The sequence below is a fragment of the Pseudophryne corroboree genome, chromosome 2, assembly GCF_028390025.1.
Source record: "Pseudophryne corroboree isolate aPseCor3 chromosome 2, aPseCor3.hap2, whole genome shotgun sequence".
NCBI classification, from domain to species: Eukaryota; Metazoa; Chordata; class Amphibia; order Anura; family Myobatrachidae; genus Pseudophryne; species Pseudophryne corroboree.
This window is the reverse complement of record NC_086445.1, coordinates 872,804,084-872,823,410: the sequence shown is the minus strand read 5'-3', so window position 1 is coordinate 872,823,410 and position 19,327 is coordinate 872,804,084. Positions and strand designations below refer to the sequence as shown.

General features: G+C 47.2%; 1 protein-coding gene across 1 annotated transcript in view; it reads left to right on the top strand.

Moving 5' to 3' along the window:
• The first annotated feature begins 4,433 nt into the window (after positions 1-4,433).
• The window catches only part of NUFIP2 (nuclear FMR1 interacting protein 2), a 131,913-nt gene continuing 117,019 nt past the window's right edge, over positions 4,434-19,327 (top strand). The window contains exon 1 of the mRNA XM_063955937.1: positions 4,434-4,957. Within this exon, the coding sequence (XP_063812007.1) occupies positions 4,777-4,957 (181 nt within the window). The 5' untranslated portion in view covers positions 4,434-4,776. The remainder of the gene's footprint in view (positions 4,958-19,327) is intronic.

The following is a 19,327-nucleotide window of genomic DNA, read 5'->3' as shown; positions in this document are numbered from 1 at the left end:
TAAAGTAATGAAAACTTGAGGCTGCTTTCACAGCAGCCCTGTGACCATGCGGCTTCCTGCCGCACCAAGCAAAAAACTGATCTGACTGAATCAGTGGGCGGGACTATATAGTGGAGGCCCCAATGCATCCTGGGAGGCCAGAAAGCTCGTGACCGTGTTGGTGCCATTTTCGCTGTCGCTCGACAATATCCCAATGTTATCCTGTGGATAATCCTGTGGACCCAGCCAGAGAAATGCGCCTTACACATTATACCAACCTTTATTAATGCCCTTTTACACATAATGTTCCTTACACATATGCCGCACATTATTAATGCCCTTATACACATAATGACACACATAGTGCCCCCAACACATTTGCTGCACATTATTAGTGCATTTTTACACACATAATGCTCCTTACGCATATTCCGAACACTACTGCACAACCAACCCACTCACATGCACACAGCACTCACACTGCCACTAACACTGTGACCTCTGCCTCTGCTTGGATACAGATGTGTCCTCATAAATCTTGCATCGATGCGAACGTCGGGCACCTTTTTTTTTAAATGAAAATGCATCTTATTTGCATTGCTATGTGGCTACGATGCACAAGCCACTTCTGCCGATTAAAATGATATGCATCATGCCTATATACTGTGTGAGACTGTGGCTGTATCTGCATATAAAATGCTACACACAGAATATAGGCATGCCATATATCATTTTAATCAGCAGAAGCTGCTGATGCCCCTAGGCATATCAAATGCCCTAGGCAATTGCCTAGTTTGCCTATGGCCGGCTCTGGTCTGCATTGTTTGCATACAGGCAGCATGGATAGTGTTATGGTTAGCATTACTGCCTCACAGCACTGAGGTCATATATTCAGTTCCCATCATGCCCTAACTGTGTGGAGTTGTATTCTCTCTCCATGCTTGTGTGGGTTTCCTCCTGCAATCCAAAAATACACTGGTAGATAAATGCTCCCAACAAAATTAACCCTAGTGTAAATGTGTGTGTGTACATGTGGTAGGGAATATAGATTATAACCTCCACTGGAGCAGGGACTGATGTGAAAGACCAAATATTATCTGTAAAGCGCTGCGGAATATGTGTGCGCTATATAAATAACTGGTAATAATAATAAATAATGCCAGGAGGAGGAAAGGACCTGAGGAGCATCCACCACTGTGTCACTATAATGTGAGTGAGCAACATAATGACATTGGTCATACATCCCAACCGCTTTTGGGCACTGACCCACTGTACTACCTGATGGCAGCAGTGTCCTGCAGTGAGGACGGGTGGGAGGTATCAGAAGGACGCCTTCTCACTCACTGCTCTGCTATCAGAGCAAGTGGAGAATAGATGCCATACACATGTGCACAGCGTCTATCACTGCAGCTCCTAGAAAACTGGGTATGCACACACCATGACGAAAACAGGGAAGAGTGGCACACGGGCATGGCATTTAACACAAGGTCATGACCCTTACCGCAACAGAACACATTATTTTTAATTACCATTCTGAAATCAAATGTCACCTCACAAACCTCTTTTCCACCGAGGTCCCGGGTCTGAACCCATGATTTGGAACACCGCTGCTCTGACCCAGATTATTCCCAGGTAGGAGCCATTTACACTGCACTCAGGTGCAGTAGTTGCTAAGAGTGTCAGCTGCAGTGAGACTCCGACTCCGCTCCTGTGACATCCGCCCCCGGATAGTGTCATCACTGCAGGAAGCAGCCAGCAACATCACAGTCCTCCCCATGCTGTAAACTGGAGCCAGGTCGGATGACCCGGGTTACCCGTTAACACTACCACAATCCGTGTCCTTCCCGGGACCAACCCTGCAAGCTAGCTGGGTTGGATTCCTGGGTCACTCGACCTGGCTTAACCCTTTTCCACTGAGCCGCGACCTGGATTATCATGGTAATAACAGCAGTGGAAAAGGGGTAATAGTCTTACCAAACTATCCCTTTAAACTGGGACACTTATTAATTACACAGGTTCTGTGGCTGACTGACTTCAAGCCTGCATTTCACCTGGTTTTAATCAGTCACAGAACCAGTGTAATTCATGACTGAGGTACTAATTAAGCCACTTGTGCTTAAGTATGGTTATTCTGAAAACCTGGACTGTTAGTGTCCCTTGAGAACTGTGATTGGTAATCCCTGCACTAATGTAATCTGTGCTGAAGCATAGCTTAAGCTGTGCTTAAGCATGTATATCTCTAAAACCTGGACTGTTCAGGTTTTAGAGATATACATGCTTAAGCACAGCTTTAATTAATACCTCTGTCAGTTTAATTATATACCATCCGTGCACAAGCATGGATTTCCTTAAATCATGGAATGTTATGTTAGGGTACCTTGATGTTTGAGAATCACTTCTCTAGGATACTATGACATACCTCCCAACATGATCCTCTCCAGGAGGGACAGAATGCTCTGCTCCTGGACTTTACTCTTAATGTACGAATGCCATCACCTGTGGTGAAACACCTTTCTTATCCATTTACCTGTTCAAAACAGGTGCCGGCAATCATACATTAACAGGAAAGTCCAGAAGCAGAGCATTGTGTCCCTCCTGGAGAGGGTCATGTTTGGGGGTATGCTATGGGGTAAATGTATTATACCCCATACCTCCCAACATGACCCTCTCCAGGAGGGACACAATGCTCTGCTCCTGGACTTTACTCACAATGCATGATTGCCGGCATCTGTTTTGAACAGGTTAATGGAGAAGAAAGGTGTTTCACCAACAGGTGGTGGCAATCATAAATTAAGATGGAAGTCCAGGAGCAGAGCATTGTGTCCCTCCTGGAGAGGGTCATGTTTGGGGGTATGTACCCTTATGTATTGTGCGGGTATATCACTTCCTGCTTCACCTCACTACCAAGTCGAAACAGGAACACTGACCAATGTACTACCATCTCATCTGCCGGAGCGAGGGAGTGAAACCTTCCCTTTCCAGTGATCCTTGCTAGAGCACACAGAGCATCAGTCTAGTGTTGATGCGCTGTGTCCCACCTACTAGGAGCGAGATCTTGAGATCTCCTGTCCAGCCCAAAGTGGCAGCAGCCACAGCCAGAGCTGTTTGTGCTGTGGTGAATGGACAACAACACCTTAAGCTGTCAAAATCGATAGCTGCAGGTGTCGTAATGGTCGGTGCCAATGACCATTCACATATTGCCCTGCACATTAGCACGCTATCTTCAAAGATAGTAGCGCCGCAATCATACATGAGGGGGAAGCAGTATCAGTGCACATAACGAGCGCTCATACCGCTTCTCCCCCACAACGGAGGATCATACATCTACCCCTATATTATACCACTTTGACACTGCACAAATGGGATCAGTACGAAATCCCGCCGGACGGGATCCCGGCGGTCGGTATCCTGACCGGCACAATCCCGACAGGGGGGGAGGGGGGCGAACGCAAACGCAGTCCCTAGCGGGCTCGCTGTGCTCGCCACTCTGCGGGCACACTCATTTATTCTCCCTCTACGGGTGTCGTGGACACCCTCAGAGGGAGAATATGTCGGGATTGTGCCGGTCGGGATTCCGACCGTCGGGATTCCGTCCGGCGGGATCTTGACCTCATCCCTGCCCAAATAACCTGGCATCACCTCGGTATATTGTCAGGTTAACAGGGGTCGCTGTGCAGTGTGAAAATGTCACTCCAGAAATCCCGGGTCACTTGACCCGGTAATTCAACCCAGGTTATAAGAACGGTTATTCCCGGGTCAGGCGCAGTGTGAACGGGTTACCCGGGCAGATGCAACCCTGTACCCGTTCACTGCATAGGGAGAGGCGGTGTGGAGATGATGTCATCTCCCAGCGCCGCCACCGCACCCAGCCCCGATGCCGTCTCCGCCCACGGATGGCAACCCGACCCATATTGCTGGGTCTGGATGGTGGTGTGTAGGGTCCAATGCCGTGTCCCACCTGGGAAGGACCCATTTCCAATTCCCTGAAACCGGGTTCAGTGATACATTATGTCTTGCTGTGGATTACTTTAACATTTAATTACTGTTTGGTATTATGTAAAAAACAAAGTATATAAAATTCCTATATAAAGCAACGTTAAATTGTTATCATATGCCTGTAACAGTAAACTGTTAAAGTTGTATTTTCAAGTACTTAAACACTTTTATGCTAACACGATTTAGTTTACCATGCATACAGATGATAAACCAGGTTACAGTATTGGACAGTGATAAATTACTGCCAGAGTCTGCTTATGTGTTATCCTGGAGAATATGCATGCTTTGCAATTGCAAGTGTATCAACATATAAAAGTCAGTTGTTTACCAAAATCTGTATTTGATTACAAATTCAGGGATTTTAAGAGGGTCGGTCTGTAATCTAGTCTATACGGCCATTTAGCACAGCTGAGGAAATAAGGGAGGGGGTGGAGACTGGAGACGAAAGGGGAAGGGAATGGAGAGAGGAGGGGTGGAGTAGTTGAACAGTGCATGCAGCAGCAGGAATCTAGTCACTCTAGCTTTTTTTTTTTTTTTTTTGCAGACTGCACAAACAAAGAAAATCATACAGGGACTTTCATTGTGTAAGCTCTGCCATTAACGCTGGCTCCTAAAGCACCTAGTACAGTGTTTTACCCAGAAGGAATGTTTCAATTTTGACCAGAAATAATCAGGTCTCACCAGGGAATTCCAAGATTTCAAAGTGGAAAGACTGAGTGTAAGAGGCACATCATCTGCACACTCCCAGCTAGAGGGGCACTGTGCTCTGCATCCAGCACAGGGGGAGCCCAGACGCCTTCAATGGAGGAGCAGCCTGGCCAGCAGCACCAGCTCCACTCGTCGTCCTCGCACAGCACTTACTACTACTATACACCGAGTCTGCAGCATGGAGCAGAGGGCAGCGCAAAATTTCACCCAAAGCCGTTAAAACATGACCACAAACACGCCCTACAGCAGCAGGAAACACACCAGAAGAAAACAGGTCCGGTTCAGGGTGAGGGGGAGGAGGGGATCAACAGGGGTAAAGGGGAGGGGGAGCTGGGAGCCTATATTTGTGATTTAGGGGAGAGTGTGGCCTGTAGTATGGGCTTACTGTGTTGGTGTGATAGATGGCAGGGTGGGCACTGGTCCTGTGCCATTACTTGGTAACGCATGAGGGTGATGATGTATGTCAGGGTACCCAATACAGATATTTAAGTTTTTAGACTTCTGTATGTGTGCGCGTATAAGGCTGGGATGCAGTGTTGCCATTTATACTTCCAACGTTCTATTCATTCTGCAACTGCCCAGTGCAGAGGTATTCAACATGCGGCCCCTAGCTGCTGTGGAACTACATATCCTAGCATGCATTGCCACAGTTTTAGCATGCCCTAACTAACAAGGCATGCTGGGATGTGTAGTTCAACAGCAGTTTGGGAGGGGGCCTGCACGTTGTTGAATAACCCTTGTCTAGGGGATTCCTGGTAACAGCAATAGATTATTTTTTCCCCTCCATTTGCAATATGCAGTGTGTTCCCTAGATCTTACTATGTATGCCGTTTGTTATCATGCAGTGTGTGTCCTATATGTTCCCTGACCATGTAGTGTGTGTCCTATTTGTTACTTGTATCCCAATAATGCTGATCATGAATACAAGACTGATCATGGTCCTATAAGGCTGGGTTTGTAGAAGGGAACATGAACATTTTGGCAGATGCTTATGTGTGATAACTTCTGTGTGGGTACTTTGGTTTACAGCCCCCCGAATGACGGCTGACTACGGATACATATACATGTATATCCCTTGTATGGTGCTGGGTAGCTTGCTCTAGAGCCAGGCTGCTTGCTGCAGGGGGTTAACTGAATTCTCCAAGCCGGCTACGTAAATTCTCCTCCCCTCCAGTCAGCTGCTCGGTGTGGCCTAGTCTCAGGATCTGGAGCCGGGGACTCGCTTGCAAACGTTAACCGGGTCTAGATTTCGAGAGGGCTGCATGCGGCGCAACTTACCCCCATATAGCTCAGCTATAACTTGACCACGGTCAGCGTGTGTGATACACTCACAGGCTAGGCAGCTGCTTGTTAACATGTCACAGTAACTCCCTTTGATGAATATTCTAGAATAATCTGGCACCATGGGCCCTTTTCGTTCTCATTATATAACATGCCTTGGCTGGTTTTAATTTCAGACCAAACATAAACTTTACAGGCAGTAAATAAATGAATAACATTTTATTCTTTAATAATATATTGGTTTTAAATGTGCTTTTGTGATGTGTTTTAATATCACAAGGAGTAATATAGATAAAAGGGAAGTAAATACAAGTACATTGGCAGACATAAAAGAAGAGGACGTAATCAGCCCCTGCCCCCAAGAATTGAAATCTTTATGGGAAAACAAGCAGTAGGTGACAGTCTAGTACAAATATCAACCTGGACCGTGGGGTCAAAGTGTGGAGCAGAGGTGAAAGGTTTGTTTGGATTGCTTTGCTCTGCAAGACTTGATGAAGGGGAGTTTTGAAAGAAGGATTTTACAGAAGGTATGAAAAGTTTGAGAAATCTTAGGAGGGGAGGCGCAAAAATAAGAATTTACTTACCGATAATTCTATTTCTCGTAGTCCGTAGTGGATGCTGGGGACTCCGTAAGGACCATGGGGAATAGCGGCTCCGCAGGAGACTGGGCACAAAAGTAAAGCTTTAGAACTACCTGGTGTGCACTGGCTCCTCCCCCTATGACCCTCCTCCAAGCCTCAGTTAGGATACTGTGCCCGGACGAGCGTACACAATAAGGAAGGATTTTGAATCCCGGGTAAGACTCATACCAGCCACACCAATCACACCATATAACTTGTGATCTAAACCCAGTTAACAGCATGATAACAGAGGAGCCTCTAGAAAAGATGGCTCACTACAGCAATAACCCGATTTTTTGGTAACAATAACTATGTACCAGTATTGCAGACAATCCGCACTTGGGATGGGCGCCCAGCATCCACTACGGACTACGAGAAATAGAATTATCGGTAAGTAAATTCTTATTTTCTCTGACGTCCTAGTGGATGCTGGGGACTCCGTAAGGACCATGGGGATTATACCAAAGCTCCCAAACGGGCGGGAGAGTGCGGATGACTCTGCAGCACCAAATGAGAGAACTCCAGGTCCTCCTCAGCCAGGGTATCAATTTTGTAGAATTTTACAAACGTATTTGCTCCTGACCAAGTAGCTGCTCGGCAAAGTTGTAAAGCCGAGACCCCTCGGGCAGCCGCCCAAAATGAGCCCACCTTCCTTGTGGAATGGGCTTTTACAGATTTTGGCTGTGGCAGGCCTGCCACAGAATGTGCAAGCTGAATTGTACTACAAATCCAACGAGCAATAGTCTGCTTAGAAGCAGGAGCACCCAGCTTGTTGGGTGCATACAGAATAAACAACGAGTCAGATTTTCTGACTCCAGCCGTCCTGGAAACCTATATTTCCAGGGCCCTGACAACGTCTAGCAACTTGGAGTCCTCCAAGTCCCTAGTAGCCGCAGGCACCACAATAGGTTGATTCAGGTGAAACGCTGAAAACCACCTTAGGGAGAAACTGAGGACAAGTCCTCAATTCCGCCCTGTCCGAATGGAAAATCAGATGAGGGCTTTTACAGGATAAAGACGCCAATTCTGACACGCACCTGGCCCAGGCCAGGGCCAACAGCATGACCACTTTCCATGTGAGATATTTTAACTCCACATATTTAAGTGGTTCAAACCAATGTGACTTTTGGAACCCAAAAACTACATTTAGATCCCAAGGTGCCACTGGAGGCACAAAAGGAGGCTGTATATACAGTACCCCTTTCACAAACGTCTGAACTTCAGGGACTGAAGCTAGTTCTTTTTGGAAGAAAATTGACAGGGCCGAAATTTGAACCTTAATGGACCCCCATTTCAGGCCCATAGACACTCCTGTTTGCAGGAAATGTAGGAATCGACCTAGTTGAAAATTCCTCCGTCGGGGCCTTACTGGCCTCGCACCACGCAACATATTTTCGCCAAATGCGGTGATAATTTTTTGCGGTTATATCTTTCCTGGCTTTGATCAGGATAGGAATGACTTCATCCGGAATGCCTTTCTCCTTCAGGATCCGGCGTTCAACCGCCATGCCGTCAAACGCAGCCGCGGTAAGTCTTGGAACAGACAGGGTCCTTGCTGGAGCAGGTCCCTTCTTAGAGGTAGAGGCCACGGATCCTCCGTGAGCATCTCTTGAAGTTCCGGTTACCAAGTCCTTCTTGGCCAATCCGGAGCCACGAATATAGTGCTTACTCCTCTCCATCTTATAATTCTCAGTACCTTGGGTATGAGAGGCAGAGGAGGGAACACATACACTGACTGGTACACCCACTGTGTTACCAGAGCGTCTACAGCTATTGCCTGAGGGTCCCTTGACCTGGCGCAATACTTGTCGAGTTTTATAAACATGTGGAAGACTTCTGGGTGAAGTCCCCACTCTCCCGGGTGGGGGTCGTGTCTGCTGAGGAAGTCTGCTTCCCAGTTGTCCACTCCCGGAATGAATACTGCTGACAGTGCTATCACATGATTTTCCGCCCAGCGAAGAATCCTTGCAGCTTCTGCCTTGCCCTCCTGCTTCTTGTGTCACCCTATCTGTTTACATGGGTGACTGCCGTGATGTTGTCCGAATGGATCAACTCCGGGTGACCTTGAAGCAGAGGTCTTGCTGAGCTTAGAGCATTGTAAATGGCCCTTAGCTTCAGGATATTTATGTGAAGTGATGTCTCCAGGCTTGACCATAAGCTCTGGAAATTCCTTCCCTGTGTGACTGCTCCCCAGCCTCGCAGGCTGGCATCCGTGGTCACCAGGACCCAGTCCTGAATGTCGAATCTGCGGCCCTCTAGAAGATGAGCACTCTGCAACCACCACAGGAGAGACACCCTTGTGCTTGGTGACAGGGTTATCCGCTGATGCATCTGAAGATGCGACCCGGACCATTTGTACAGCAGGTCCCACTGGAAAGTTCTTGCGTGGAATCTGCCGAATGGGATTGCTTCGTAGGAAGCCACCATTTTTCCCAGAACCCTTTCATTGATGTACTGAGACTTGGCTCGGTTATAGGAGGTTCCCGACTAGCTCGGATAACTCCCTGACTTTCTTTTCCGGTAGAAACACCTTTTACTGGACTGTGTCCAGGATCATCCCTAGGAACAGAAGACGAGTCGTCGGAATCAGCTGCGATTTTGGAATATTGAGAATCCAATCGTGCTGCAGCAACACTACCTGAGATAGTGCTACACCGACCTCCAACTGTTCCCTGGATCTTACCCTTATCAGGGAATCGTCCAAGTAAGGGATAACTAAAATTCCCTTCCTTCGAAAGAGTATCATCATTTCGGCCATTACCTTGGTAAAGACCCGGGGTGCCGTGGACCATCCATACGGCAGCGTCTGAAACTGATAGTGACAGTTCTGTACCACAAACCTGAGGTACCCTTGGTGAGAAGGGTAAATTGGGACATGAAGGTAAGCATCCTTGATGTCCCGAGACATCATGTAGTTCCCTTCTTCCAGGTTCGCAATCACTGCTCTGAGTGACTCAATCTTGAATTTGAACCTCTGTATGTAAGTGTTCAAAGATTTTAGATTTAGAATCGGTCTCACCGAGCCGTCCGGCTTCGGTACCACAACAGTGTGGAATAATACCCCGTTCCCTGTTGCAGGAGGGGTACCTTGATTATCACCTGCTGGGAATACAGCTTGTGAATGGCTTCCAAAACTGCCTCCCTGTCAGAGGGAGACATCGGTAAAGCCGACTTTAGGAAACGGCGAGGGGGAGACGTCTCGAATTCCAATTTGTACCCCTGAGATATCACCTGAAGGATCCAGGGGTCTAATTGCGAGTGAGCCCACTGCGCGCTGAAATTCATTGAGACGGGCCCCCACCGTGCCTGATTCTGCTTGTAAAGCCCCAGCGTCATACTAAGGGCTTGGCAGAGGCGGGAGAGGGCTTCTGTTCCTGGGAACTGGCTGATTTCTGCAGCCTTTTTCCTCTCCCTCTGTCACGGGGCAGAAATGAGGAACCTTTTGCCCGCTTGCCCACGAAGGGACTGCGCCTGATAATACGGCGTCTTCTTATGTTGAGAGGCGACCTGGGGTACAAACGTGGATTTCCCAGCTGTTGCCGTGGCCACCAGGTCTGAAAGACCGACCCCAAATAACTCCTCCCCTTAATAAGGCAATACTTCCAAATGCCGTTTGGAATCCGCATCACCTGACCACTGTCGTGTCCATAACCCTCTACTGGCAGAAATGGACAACGCACTTAGACTTGATGCCAGTCGGCAAATATTCCGCTGTGCATCACGCATATATAGAAATGCATCTTTTAAATGCTCTATAGGCAATAATATACTGTCCCTATCTAGGGTATCAATATTTTCAGTCAGGGAATCCGACCACGCCAACCCAGCACTGCACATCCAGGCTGAGGCGATTGCTGGTCGCAGTATAACACCAGTATGTGTGTAAATACATTTTAGGATACCCTCCTGCTTTCTATCAGCAGGATCCTTAAGGGCGGCCATCTCAGGAGAGGGTAGAGCCCTTGTTCTTACAAGCGTGTGAGCGCTTTATCCACCCTAGGGGGTGTTTCCCAACGCACCCTAACCTCTGGCGGGAAAGGATATAATGCCAATAACATTTTAGAAATTATCAGTTGTTATCGGGGGAAACCCACGCATCATCACACACCTCATTTAATTTCTCAGATTCAGGAAAACTACAGGTAGTTTTTCCTCACCGAACATAATACCCCTTTTTGGTGGTACTCGTATTATCAGAAATGTGTAAAACATTTTTCATTGCCTCAATCATGTAACGTGTGGCCCTACTGGAAGTCACATTTGTCTCTTCACCGTCGACACTGGAGTCAGTATCCGTGTCGGCGTCTATATCTGCCATCTGAGGTAACGGGCGCTATAGAGCCCCTGACGGCCTATGAGACGTCTGGACAGGCACAAGCTGAGTAGCCGGCTGTCTCATGTCAACCACTGTCTTTTATACAGAGCTGACACTGTCACGTAATTCCTTCCAACAGTTCATCCACTCAGGTGTCGACCCCCTAGGGGGTGACATCACTATTACAGGCAATCTGCTCCGTCTCCACATCATTTTTCTCCTCATACATGTCGACACAAACGTACCGACACACAGCACACACACAGGGAATGCTCTGATAGAGGACAGGACCCCACTAGCCCTTTGGGGAGACAGAGGGAGAGTTTGCCAGCACACACCAGAGCGCTATATATATACAGGGATAACCTTATATAAGTGTTTTTCCCCTTATAGCTGCTGTATTTTTAATACTGCACGTAATTAGTGCCCCCCTCTCTTTTTTTAACCCTTTCTGTAGTGTAGTGACTGCAGGGGAGAGCCAGGGAGCTTCCCTCCAACGGAGCTGTGAGGTAAAATGGCGCCAGTGTGCTGAGGAGATAGGCTCCGCCCCCTTCTCGGCGGCCTTATCTCCCGTTTTTCTGTGTATTCTGGCAGGGGTTAAATTCATCCATATAGCCCAGGAGCTATATGTGATGCATTTTTTTGCCATCCAAGGTGTTTTTATTGCGTCTCAGTGCGCCCCCCCCCCCAGCGCCCTGCACCCTCAGTGACCGGAGTGTGAAGTGTGCTGAGAGCAATGGCGCACAGCTGCAGTGCTGTGCGCTACCTTGTTGAAGACAGGACGTCTTCTGCCGCCGATTTTCCGGACCTCTTCTGTCTTCTGGCTCTGTAAGGGGGCCGGCGGCGCGGCTCTGGGACCTATCCATGGCTGGGCCTGTGATCGGTCCCTCTGGAGCTAATGTCCAGTAGCCTAAGAAGCCCAATCCACTCTGCACGCAGGTGAGTTCGCTTCTTCTCCCCTTAGTCCCTCGATGCAGTGAGCCTGTTGCCAGCAGGTCTCACTGAACATAAAAAACCTAAAACTAAACTTTTCACTAAGCAGCTCAGGAGAGCCACCTAGTGTGCACCCTTCTCGTTCGGGCACAAAAATCTAACTGCGGCTTGGAGGAGGGTCATAGGGGGAGGAGCCAGTGCACACCAGGTAGTTCTAAAGCTTTACTTTTGTGCCCAGTCTTCTGCGGAGCCGCTATTCCCCATGGTCCTTACGGAGTCCCCAGCATCCACTAGGACGTCAGAGAAATGACTATTAATATTGTGATAAAGCCATATTAAGGGTATAAAGAACACCAGCACTGGAAAGGATGTACTGAACAAGCAATTTAAGTATACAACTGGACACCATTGTAATATTGGGTAGTTGGCCTAATATGTGTGGACTCAAATTGATGAAATACAGATTGCACTATTATTAGGTTGTAAAGTAGGTGATATGGTATGCAGTCGGCATACTGCTCGTCGGGATCAGGGCTGTTACGATACTGACGCCGGGATCCTGACTGGGGCATCATACTGGCGAGATAGGTAATTCCCCGTCTATGGGACACCCATATAGGGAGAATAGAACCTGTGGCGAGCCCACAAGGTGCTTAGTTGCGCTTGACCCCCCCCCCCCCCGACATTCCACTGATCGGGATGCTGTCTGTATACTGACATTCGGCATGCAGGGCAGCGGTATGTGAATGGCCCTAGTAGTGTAATAATTGCGGCCAAGTCTCTGAAAGTGGAATTTATTTTTTTCGAATTATTTGCTGCATTTTTATTACTGGGGTCATTTAACATAAACGTGATCTTCGCCGACACACAGTAAGTAGACCCCATGCCTTTCTCAAGTAATGGTCTGTTTACCAAGGTCTGAACAGCTTGTCTTTTTCAGGGCTGACATCCCAGTTGCTAACACCACCTTTATATAGTGGAAAGGAGTTTTGCCTTATGCGTATGCAGCAAACTTTTGTCCAGGCATGCGCTGTAATGCAAGGCAGGGTATGTCATGAAGTGCTGTCTCGGCTGCAGAGAAAAACTTCACTGGTGTTGAAAGTGCTTTGCTGTGACAGTTCTTCCAGAGGCGTTGTACCAGATAGCAAATGCTGCTAAATAGCTCAGGAAAAGCTGGAGTTATTTATTCATAGAACAAAAGCCTAATAAATAGACTCCTAAGGGGTCTATGTACTAAGGCTTGGAGAGAGATAAAGTACCAACCAACCAACCAACCAACCAACCAACCAACCAGCTCCTAACTCATTTTTACAAACCCAGCCTGTAACATGGCAGTTAGAAGCTGATTGTCTGGTACTTTATCTCTTTCCAAGGCTTAGTATATGTCGATATTTAAAATTTAGATAAATCATAGTGTTGGCAACCAAAGTGTCAACCGTTACAATAAAATGATAGAGCAATACCTGACTCCTCTGAGCCGACAGTTTAGACGCAGCAGTGTAGGAGGAGTGCAGTAGTTACATATGGGATCCAAACTCCCTTCCCAATCAATCACTAGCCGCAGACCTGTGAGCATGGGCTGGTATTAGAAAAATTATATAAAATCCAATAACCAACACTGGGCTGAACCAGCTGGGGGGTGTGTGTGTGTGTGTGTGTGTGTGTGTGTGTGTGTGTGTGTGTGTGTGTGTGTGTGTGTGTGTGTGTGTGTGTGTGTGTAATGCTACAGAAGGGGGAGGTATGGCGAGGGGTCCCACTGGCATAACTTTAACCAGCCCCATACTGGTCAACAGAGGACTAGAATCCCTTTGAAAAGTCAGGACCCAAAAAATAAAATGGGGCCGTTTCTTCCAATGAACAACCAGCTTTGAGCTGAAAGCCAAGGGCTATTCCCTGCACCTGTGGTGGCAGTGGGTGTGGGGTTAATGATTAGCTAAATATTATTGTTCTTTACAGGTGGCCTACAAATCCCAAGAAAGCCTGCCCCAGCATGATGGCACTTGTAGAACCACAAGTGCTAGCATGCCTGTATATTAGTTTGGAGAAGAGAAGGAAAAGGGGAGACATGATAGAAACTTTCAAATATACCAAGGGTTTTAACAAAGTTTGGGAGGGAAACATTCTTCAAAGGAAGATAAGTATTAGAACTCGAGGACATACACTGAAACTGGAGGGAGGCAGGTTCAGGGGAAATTTAAGGAAAAATTACTTCACAGAAAGGGTAGTGGATAAATGGAATAGCCTCCCATCAGAGGTGGTAGAGGCTACAGGGGGGTACACACGGAGAGATCCGTGCTTAAAATCTAAGCAATCTTGCTAGATTGCTTAGATTTTAAGCGCGGATCTGCCATGTGTATGCCCTCCAGCGATAGCGATGCGCGGCCCCGCGCATCGCTATCGCCGATGCTAGATTGAGCCTGCATGCAGGCTCAATCTAGCGGGTCGCTCACTTCACCGTTGTGTGAAGTGAGCGGCCCCCCGTCGGCTTTCCCCCTCGCTCAGCACATCGCGCTGTGCTGAGCGGGGTGAGAGATGTGTGCTGAGCGGTCTGTGTTAAGATCGTTCAGCACACATCTTTCCCGTGAGTACCCCCCTTAAGACTGTAGAGCAATTTAAACATGCTTGCTTGGGATAGGCATATGAATATCCTTACAAAGAATTAAGGTTCAAAAAGGGTTGAGATAACCTAAAGCATAAAAGGGGCAGACTAGATGGGCCAAGTGGTTCTTATCTGCCGTTAGATTCTATGGGGGAAATTCAAATGTTTGAAAAGTTGGTTGGGTGTCTGTTTTTTCCTATTAGATAGAAAAAAAAAAAAACCCAACTGATTTTTCAAACATTTGAATTCCCCCCAATGTGTCTACATTAAAGTCCCGCTGGCACCTGTAATCCACTTGTATATAAAAAATAAAAATAAAAAAAATGAAACAAGACCGTAAACACACCAAATGCTGTAGTCCTTTATTAAATAATCACTCTCCCACACATCCCTTGTTCATCACTTTAATACTCACTGAATCCATGGATCAGATCATCTTCGTTCCATGTAGCATAAGTGAGTCTTTGCAAAACAAGACAAGAAACACCATAAACTGTACCCTTGCAGAGTCCGTCGCTAATGTGGGTCATTCCCAGTCGCTCCAGATAAATAAATGGGGAAGCACTGATTGGCTGAGAGCACCGCTTCCCCATTTATCTCTATGGAGATTGACTTACAGTGACCTGTGTGATGCTGTGGTGCGGCCCGTCACAGGGACTGTTTGTCAGTTATTTAGCCAAGATCCTCGGATGCTACATGGACCAACGAGGACCTGATTCCTATATATTTGTGAGCATTAACCACTTAACTAATATTTTTTCCAAAAACTGCTCAGAAATTGTAGATTATTTTGCTTAGTTAATGATTGAATTAGGTGAACCACTTAACTGACTATTTTCTTTCCACCAAAAACCACTTCCAAACTGTCGGGGGTTTTATGAGTGAATTAGGTGAGGAACATGAATTTAACCTTATCCAAAATAATTTTAGTTTAAAAAAAATTATATATATATATATATATATATATATATATATATATATATATATATATATATATATATATTATAATATATATATATATATACACACACACAACAAATGGGACCCCGGCACTCCGGACTGACGCAAATCCTGCTCCGGTGCCTTCCCTTCAGGGCTGAAAGCCTCTGAGCAGCATATGGTATCTTGTATAGGGCGGCACTCAAAGACTTGGTCAAAAGATGTAGATGAAAAAAACCCCGCAGGGCAAACTTCCTCAGACTGAGGAAGGGGCCAGTCCCCGAAACGTTACATTAAAGTTTGCCCTGCTGGGTTTTTTTAATCTACATCTTTTGACCAAGTCTTTGAGTGCCGCCCTATACAAGATACTATATATATATATATATATATATATATATATATATATATATATATATATATGAACAAACCGCGCCAATATGCGATTGCCAGTCAGCACTAGTAGTTAGACCAATACGATAATAGGTAAAATAATAAAATAAGTAATTATATACCTATACAATCTCCCTTGGAGGACACTCCCTTTACTATAACAGGGCGTCTGCTACACCTTAAAAAATAAGAATTGGTAAGGTGCTTTATAGGTAATGTAGATAGGAAGGTGGATAAGGTGTTTCTAAGCGACCAATGGTGTCACATAAAATTGGGGAGACAAATTACATATGTTTCTTACTGGTGTGTTTTTGTAATAAATTGTAAACATATGTAATTTTGGTCTCCCCAATTTTATGTGACACCATTGGTCGCTGAGAAACACCTTATCCACCTTTATATATATATATATATATATATATATATATATATATATATATATATATATATATATATATATATATATATATATATAATTATAGACATTTTTAAATTTTCTCGAACATTGGTCGGGAAGATCGGTAACATTGCGATGTTACTTTTTACCCCCAAGACAGCTGCCAGGTACACAGGGGTCTGGGGGTGGCTTGAGGGGTTTTACACTTTGGTGGGGGGTCCTGCCATGCTGACCGATCAGCATAGATCCGCAGGATGGCAACACTGAGGGAAGGGTACAGGGAGGCAGATCTGAGAGCGGCAGCGGGGGGAACTTTCCCATCCCTGACGCTGCTAACACTGTTCTGACTAGTTGCATCCTCTGGGTCAGATAAAACACTTGCTGGTGTGGTCGCATCTGATGCGACCATGCCAGGCTAGTGGTTAAGAACATTTATTTAAAGTATATCCAATACAATTGTATTTAAAAAAAATATATATATTTTTACATACCTCAATGGTCGGAACAGTGACCATCCATGGTCAGAACATCGGAACTTATTTTTTTTGGTGTCTGCCGACCTGGGGTCTACAATGAAGGTGAGGGGCTGTCTTTTCACATTTTCCCAGTGGCTGCTAATTTCAAGCGCTGGGTGGGGAGTGCTGCCGGGCTGACTCATTAGGTGCTGGCTGCAGGCACTGGGGGGAGGGAACCAGGGGAACCGGAGGTGCTTGTGAGAGTGGCAACAGTAGGAAGATTCACAGGGAGCTTTCTGACAGGTTGCATCTGATGCCACCATGCCAGGCAAGTGGTTAAAGTGGAGAACAAAGGATGAATGGTTAAGTCTTTTTTTTTTTTAAATAAAACACTACAACATTTAAGGTGCATACACACTTGTCGAGAAAATGAGCAACGTTGCTCGCTTTCTCGGCCAGCGTGTATGCCTCTGCCGACAAGCAATGTACGGCCCCTCTGGTCTCGCTGTCGGCCGTGCAGGCAGCTCAATTTGGACTGATGTCCGTCCTGGGAGGGGAAACACTAGGCGATGTCGCTCAAAGAGCACGTCCGCATCCTGTCTTTATTTAAATATTTCTCTGACGTCCTAGTGGATGCTGGGGACTCCGAAAGGACCATGGGGAATAGCGGCTCCGCAGGAGACTGGGCACAAAAGTAAAAGCTTTAAGACTACCTGGTGTGCACTGGCTCCTCCCCCCATGACCCTCCTCCAAGCCTCAGTTAGATTTTTGTGCCCGAACGAGAAGGGTGCATACTAAGGGGCTCTCCTGAGCTGCTTAGAGTAAAAGTTTAAAGTAGGTTTTTTATTTTCAGTGAGACCTGCTGGCAACAGGCTCACTGCACCGAGGGACTAAGGGGAGAAGAAGCGAACTCACCTGCGTGCAGAGTGGATTGGGCTTCTTAGGCTACTGGACATTAGCTCCAGAGGGACGATCACAGGCCCAGCCATGGATGGGTCCCAGAGCCGCGCCGCCGGCCCCCTTACAGAGCCAGAAGACTGAAGAGGTCCGGAAAATCGGCGGCAGAAGACGTCCTGTCTTCAATAAGGTAGCGCACAGCACCGCAGCTGTGCGCCATTGCTCTCAGCACACTTCACACTCCGGTCACTGAGGGTGCAGGGCGCTGGGGGGGGGGCGCCCTGAGACGCAATAAAAACACCTAATATGGCAAAAAATACATCACATATAGCTCCTGGGCTATATGGATGCATTTAACCCCTGCCAATTTTTCCTTAAAAAAGCGGGAGAAAGGCTCCGCCCCCTTCTCGGCGGCCTATCTCCTCAGCACACTGGCGCCATTTTTTCCTCACAGCTCCGTTGGAGGGAAGCTCCCTGACTCTCCCCTGCAGTCCTGCACTACAGAAACAGGGTAAAACAAGAGAGGGGGGGCACTAATTTTGCAGATAAATCTATACAGCAGCTATATAAGGGAAAAACACTTATATAAGGTTATCCCTATATATATATATAGCGCTCTGGTGTGTGCTGGCAAACTCTCCCTCTGTCTACCCAAAGGGCTAGTGGGGTCCTGTCCTCTATCAGAGCATTCCCTGTGTGTGTGCTGTGTGTCGGTACGTTGTGTCGACATGTATGAGGAGGAAAATGGTATGGAGGCGGAGCAATTGCCTGTATTAGTGATGTCACCCCCTAGGGAGTCGACACCTGACTGGATGGTCTTATGGAAGGAATTACGTGATAGTGTCAGCACTTTACAAAAGACTGTTGACGACATGAGACAGCCGGCAAATCAGTTAATACCTGTACAGGCGTCTCAAACACCGTCAGGGGCTCTAAAGCGCCCGTTACCTCAGGTGGTCGACACAGACCCAGACACGGACACTGACTCCAGTGTCGACGGTGAGGAAACAAACGTATTTTCTCTATCGTCCTAAGTGGATGCTGGGGTTCCTGAAAGGACCATGGGGAATAGCGGCTCCGCAGGAGACAGGGCACAAAAAAGTAAAGCTTTACTAGGTCAGGTGGTGTGCACTGGCTCCTCCCCCTATGACCCTCCTCCAGACTCCAGTTAGATTTTGTGCCCGAACGAGAAGGGTGCAATCTAGGTGGCTCTCCTAAAGAGCTGCTTAGAGAAAGTTTAGTTTAGGTTTTTTTTTTTCTTTACAGTGAGTCCTGCTGGCAACAGGATCACTGCAACGTGGGACTTAGGGGGAAAGTAGTAAACTCACCTGCATGCAGAGTGGATTTGCTGCTTGGCTACTGGACACCATTAGCTCCAGAGGGATCGAACACAGGCCCAGCCGTGGAGTCCGGTCCCGGAGCCGCGCCGCCGACCCCCTTGCAGATGCTGAAGCGTGAAGAGGTCCGGAAACCGGCGGCTGAAGACTCCTCAGTCTTCATAAGGTAGCGCACAGCACTGCAGCTGTGCGCCATTTTCCTCTCAGCACACTTCACTGGGCAGTCACTGAGGGTGCAGAGCGCTGGGGGGGGGCGCTCTGAGAGGCAAATATAAACCTTATACAAGGCTAAAAATACCTCACATATAGCCCATAGGGGCTATATGGAGATATTTAACCCCTGCCTGACTGGAAAAATAGCGGGAGAAGAACCCGCCGAAAAAGGGGCGGGGCCTATCTCCTCAGCACACGGCGCCATTTTCTGTCACAGCTCCGCTGGTCAGAACGGCTCCCAGGTCTCTCCCCTGCACTGCACTACAGA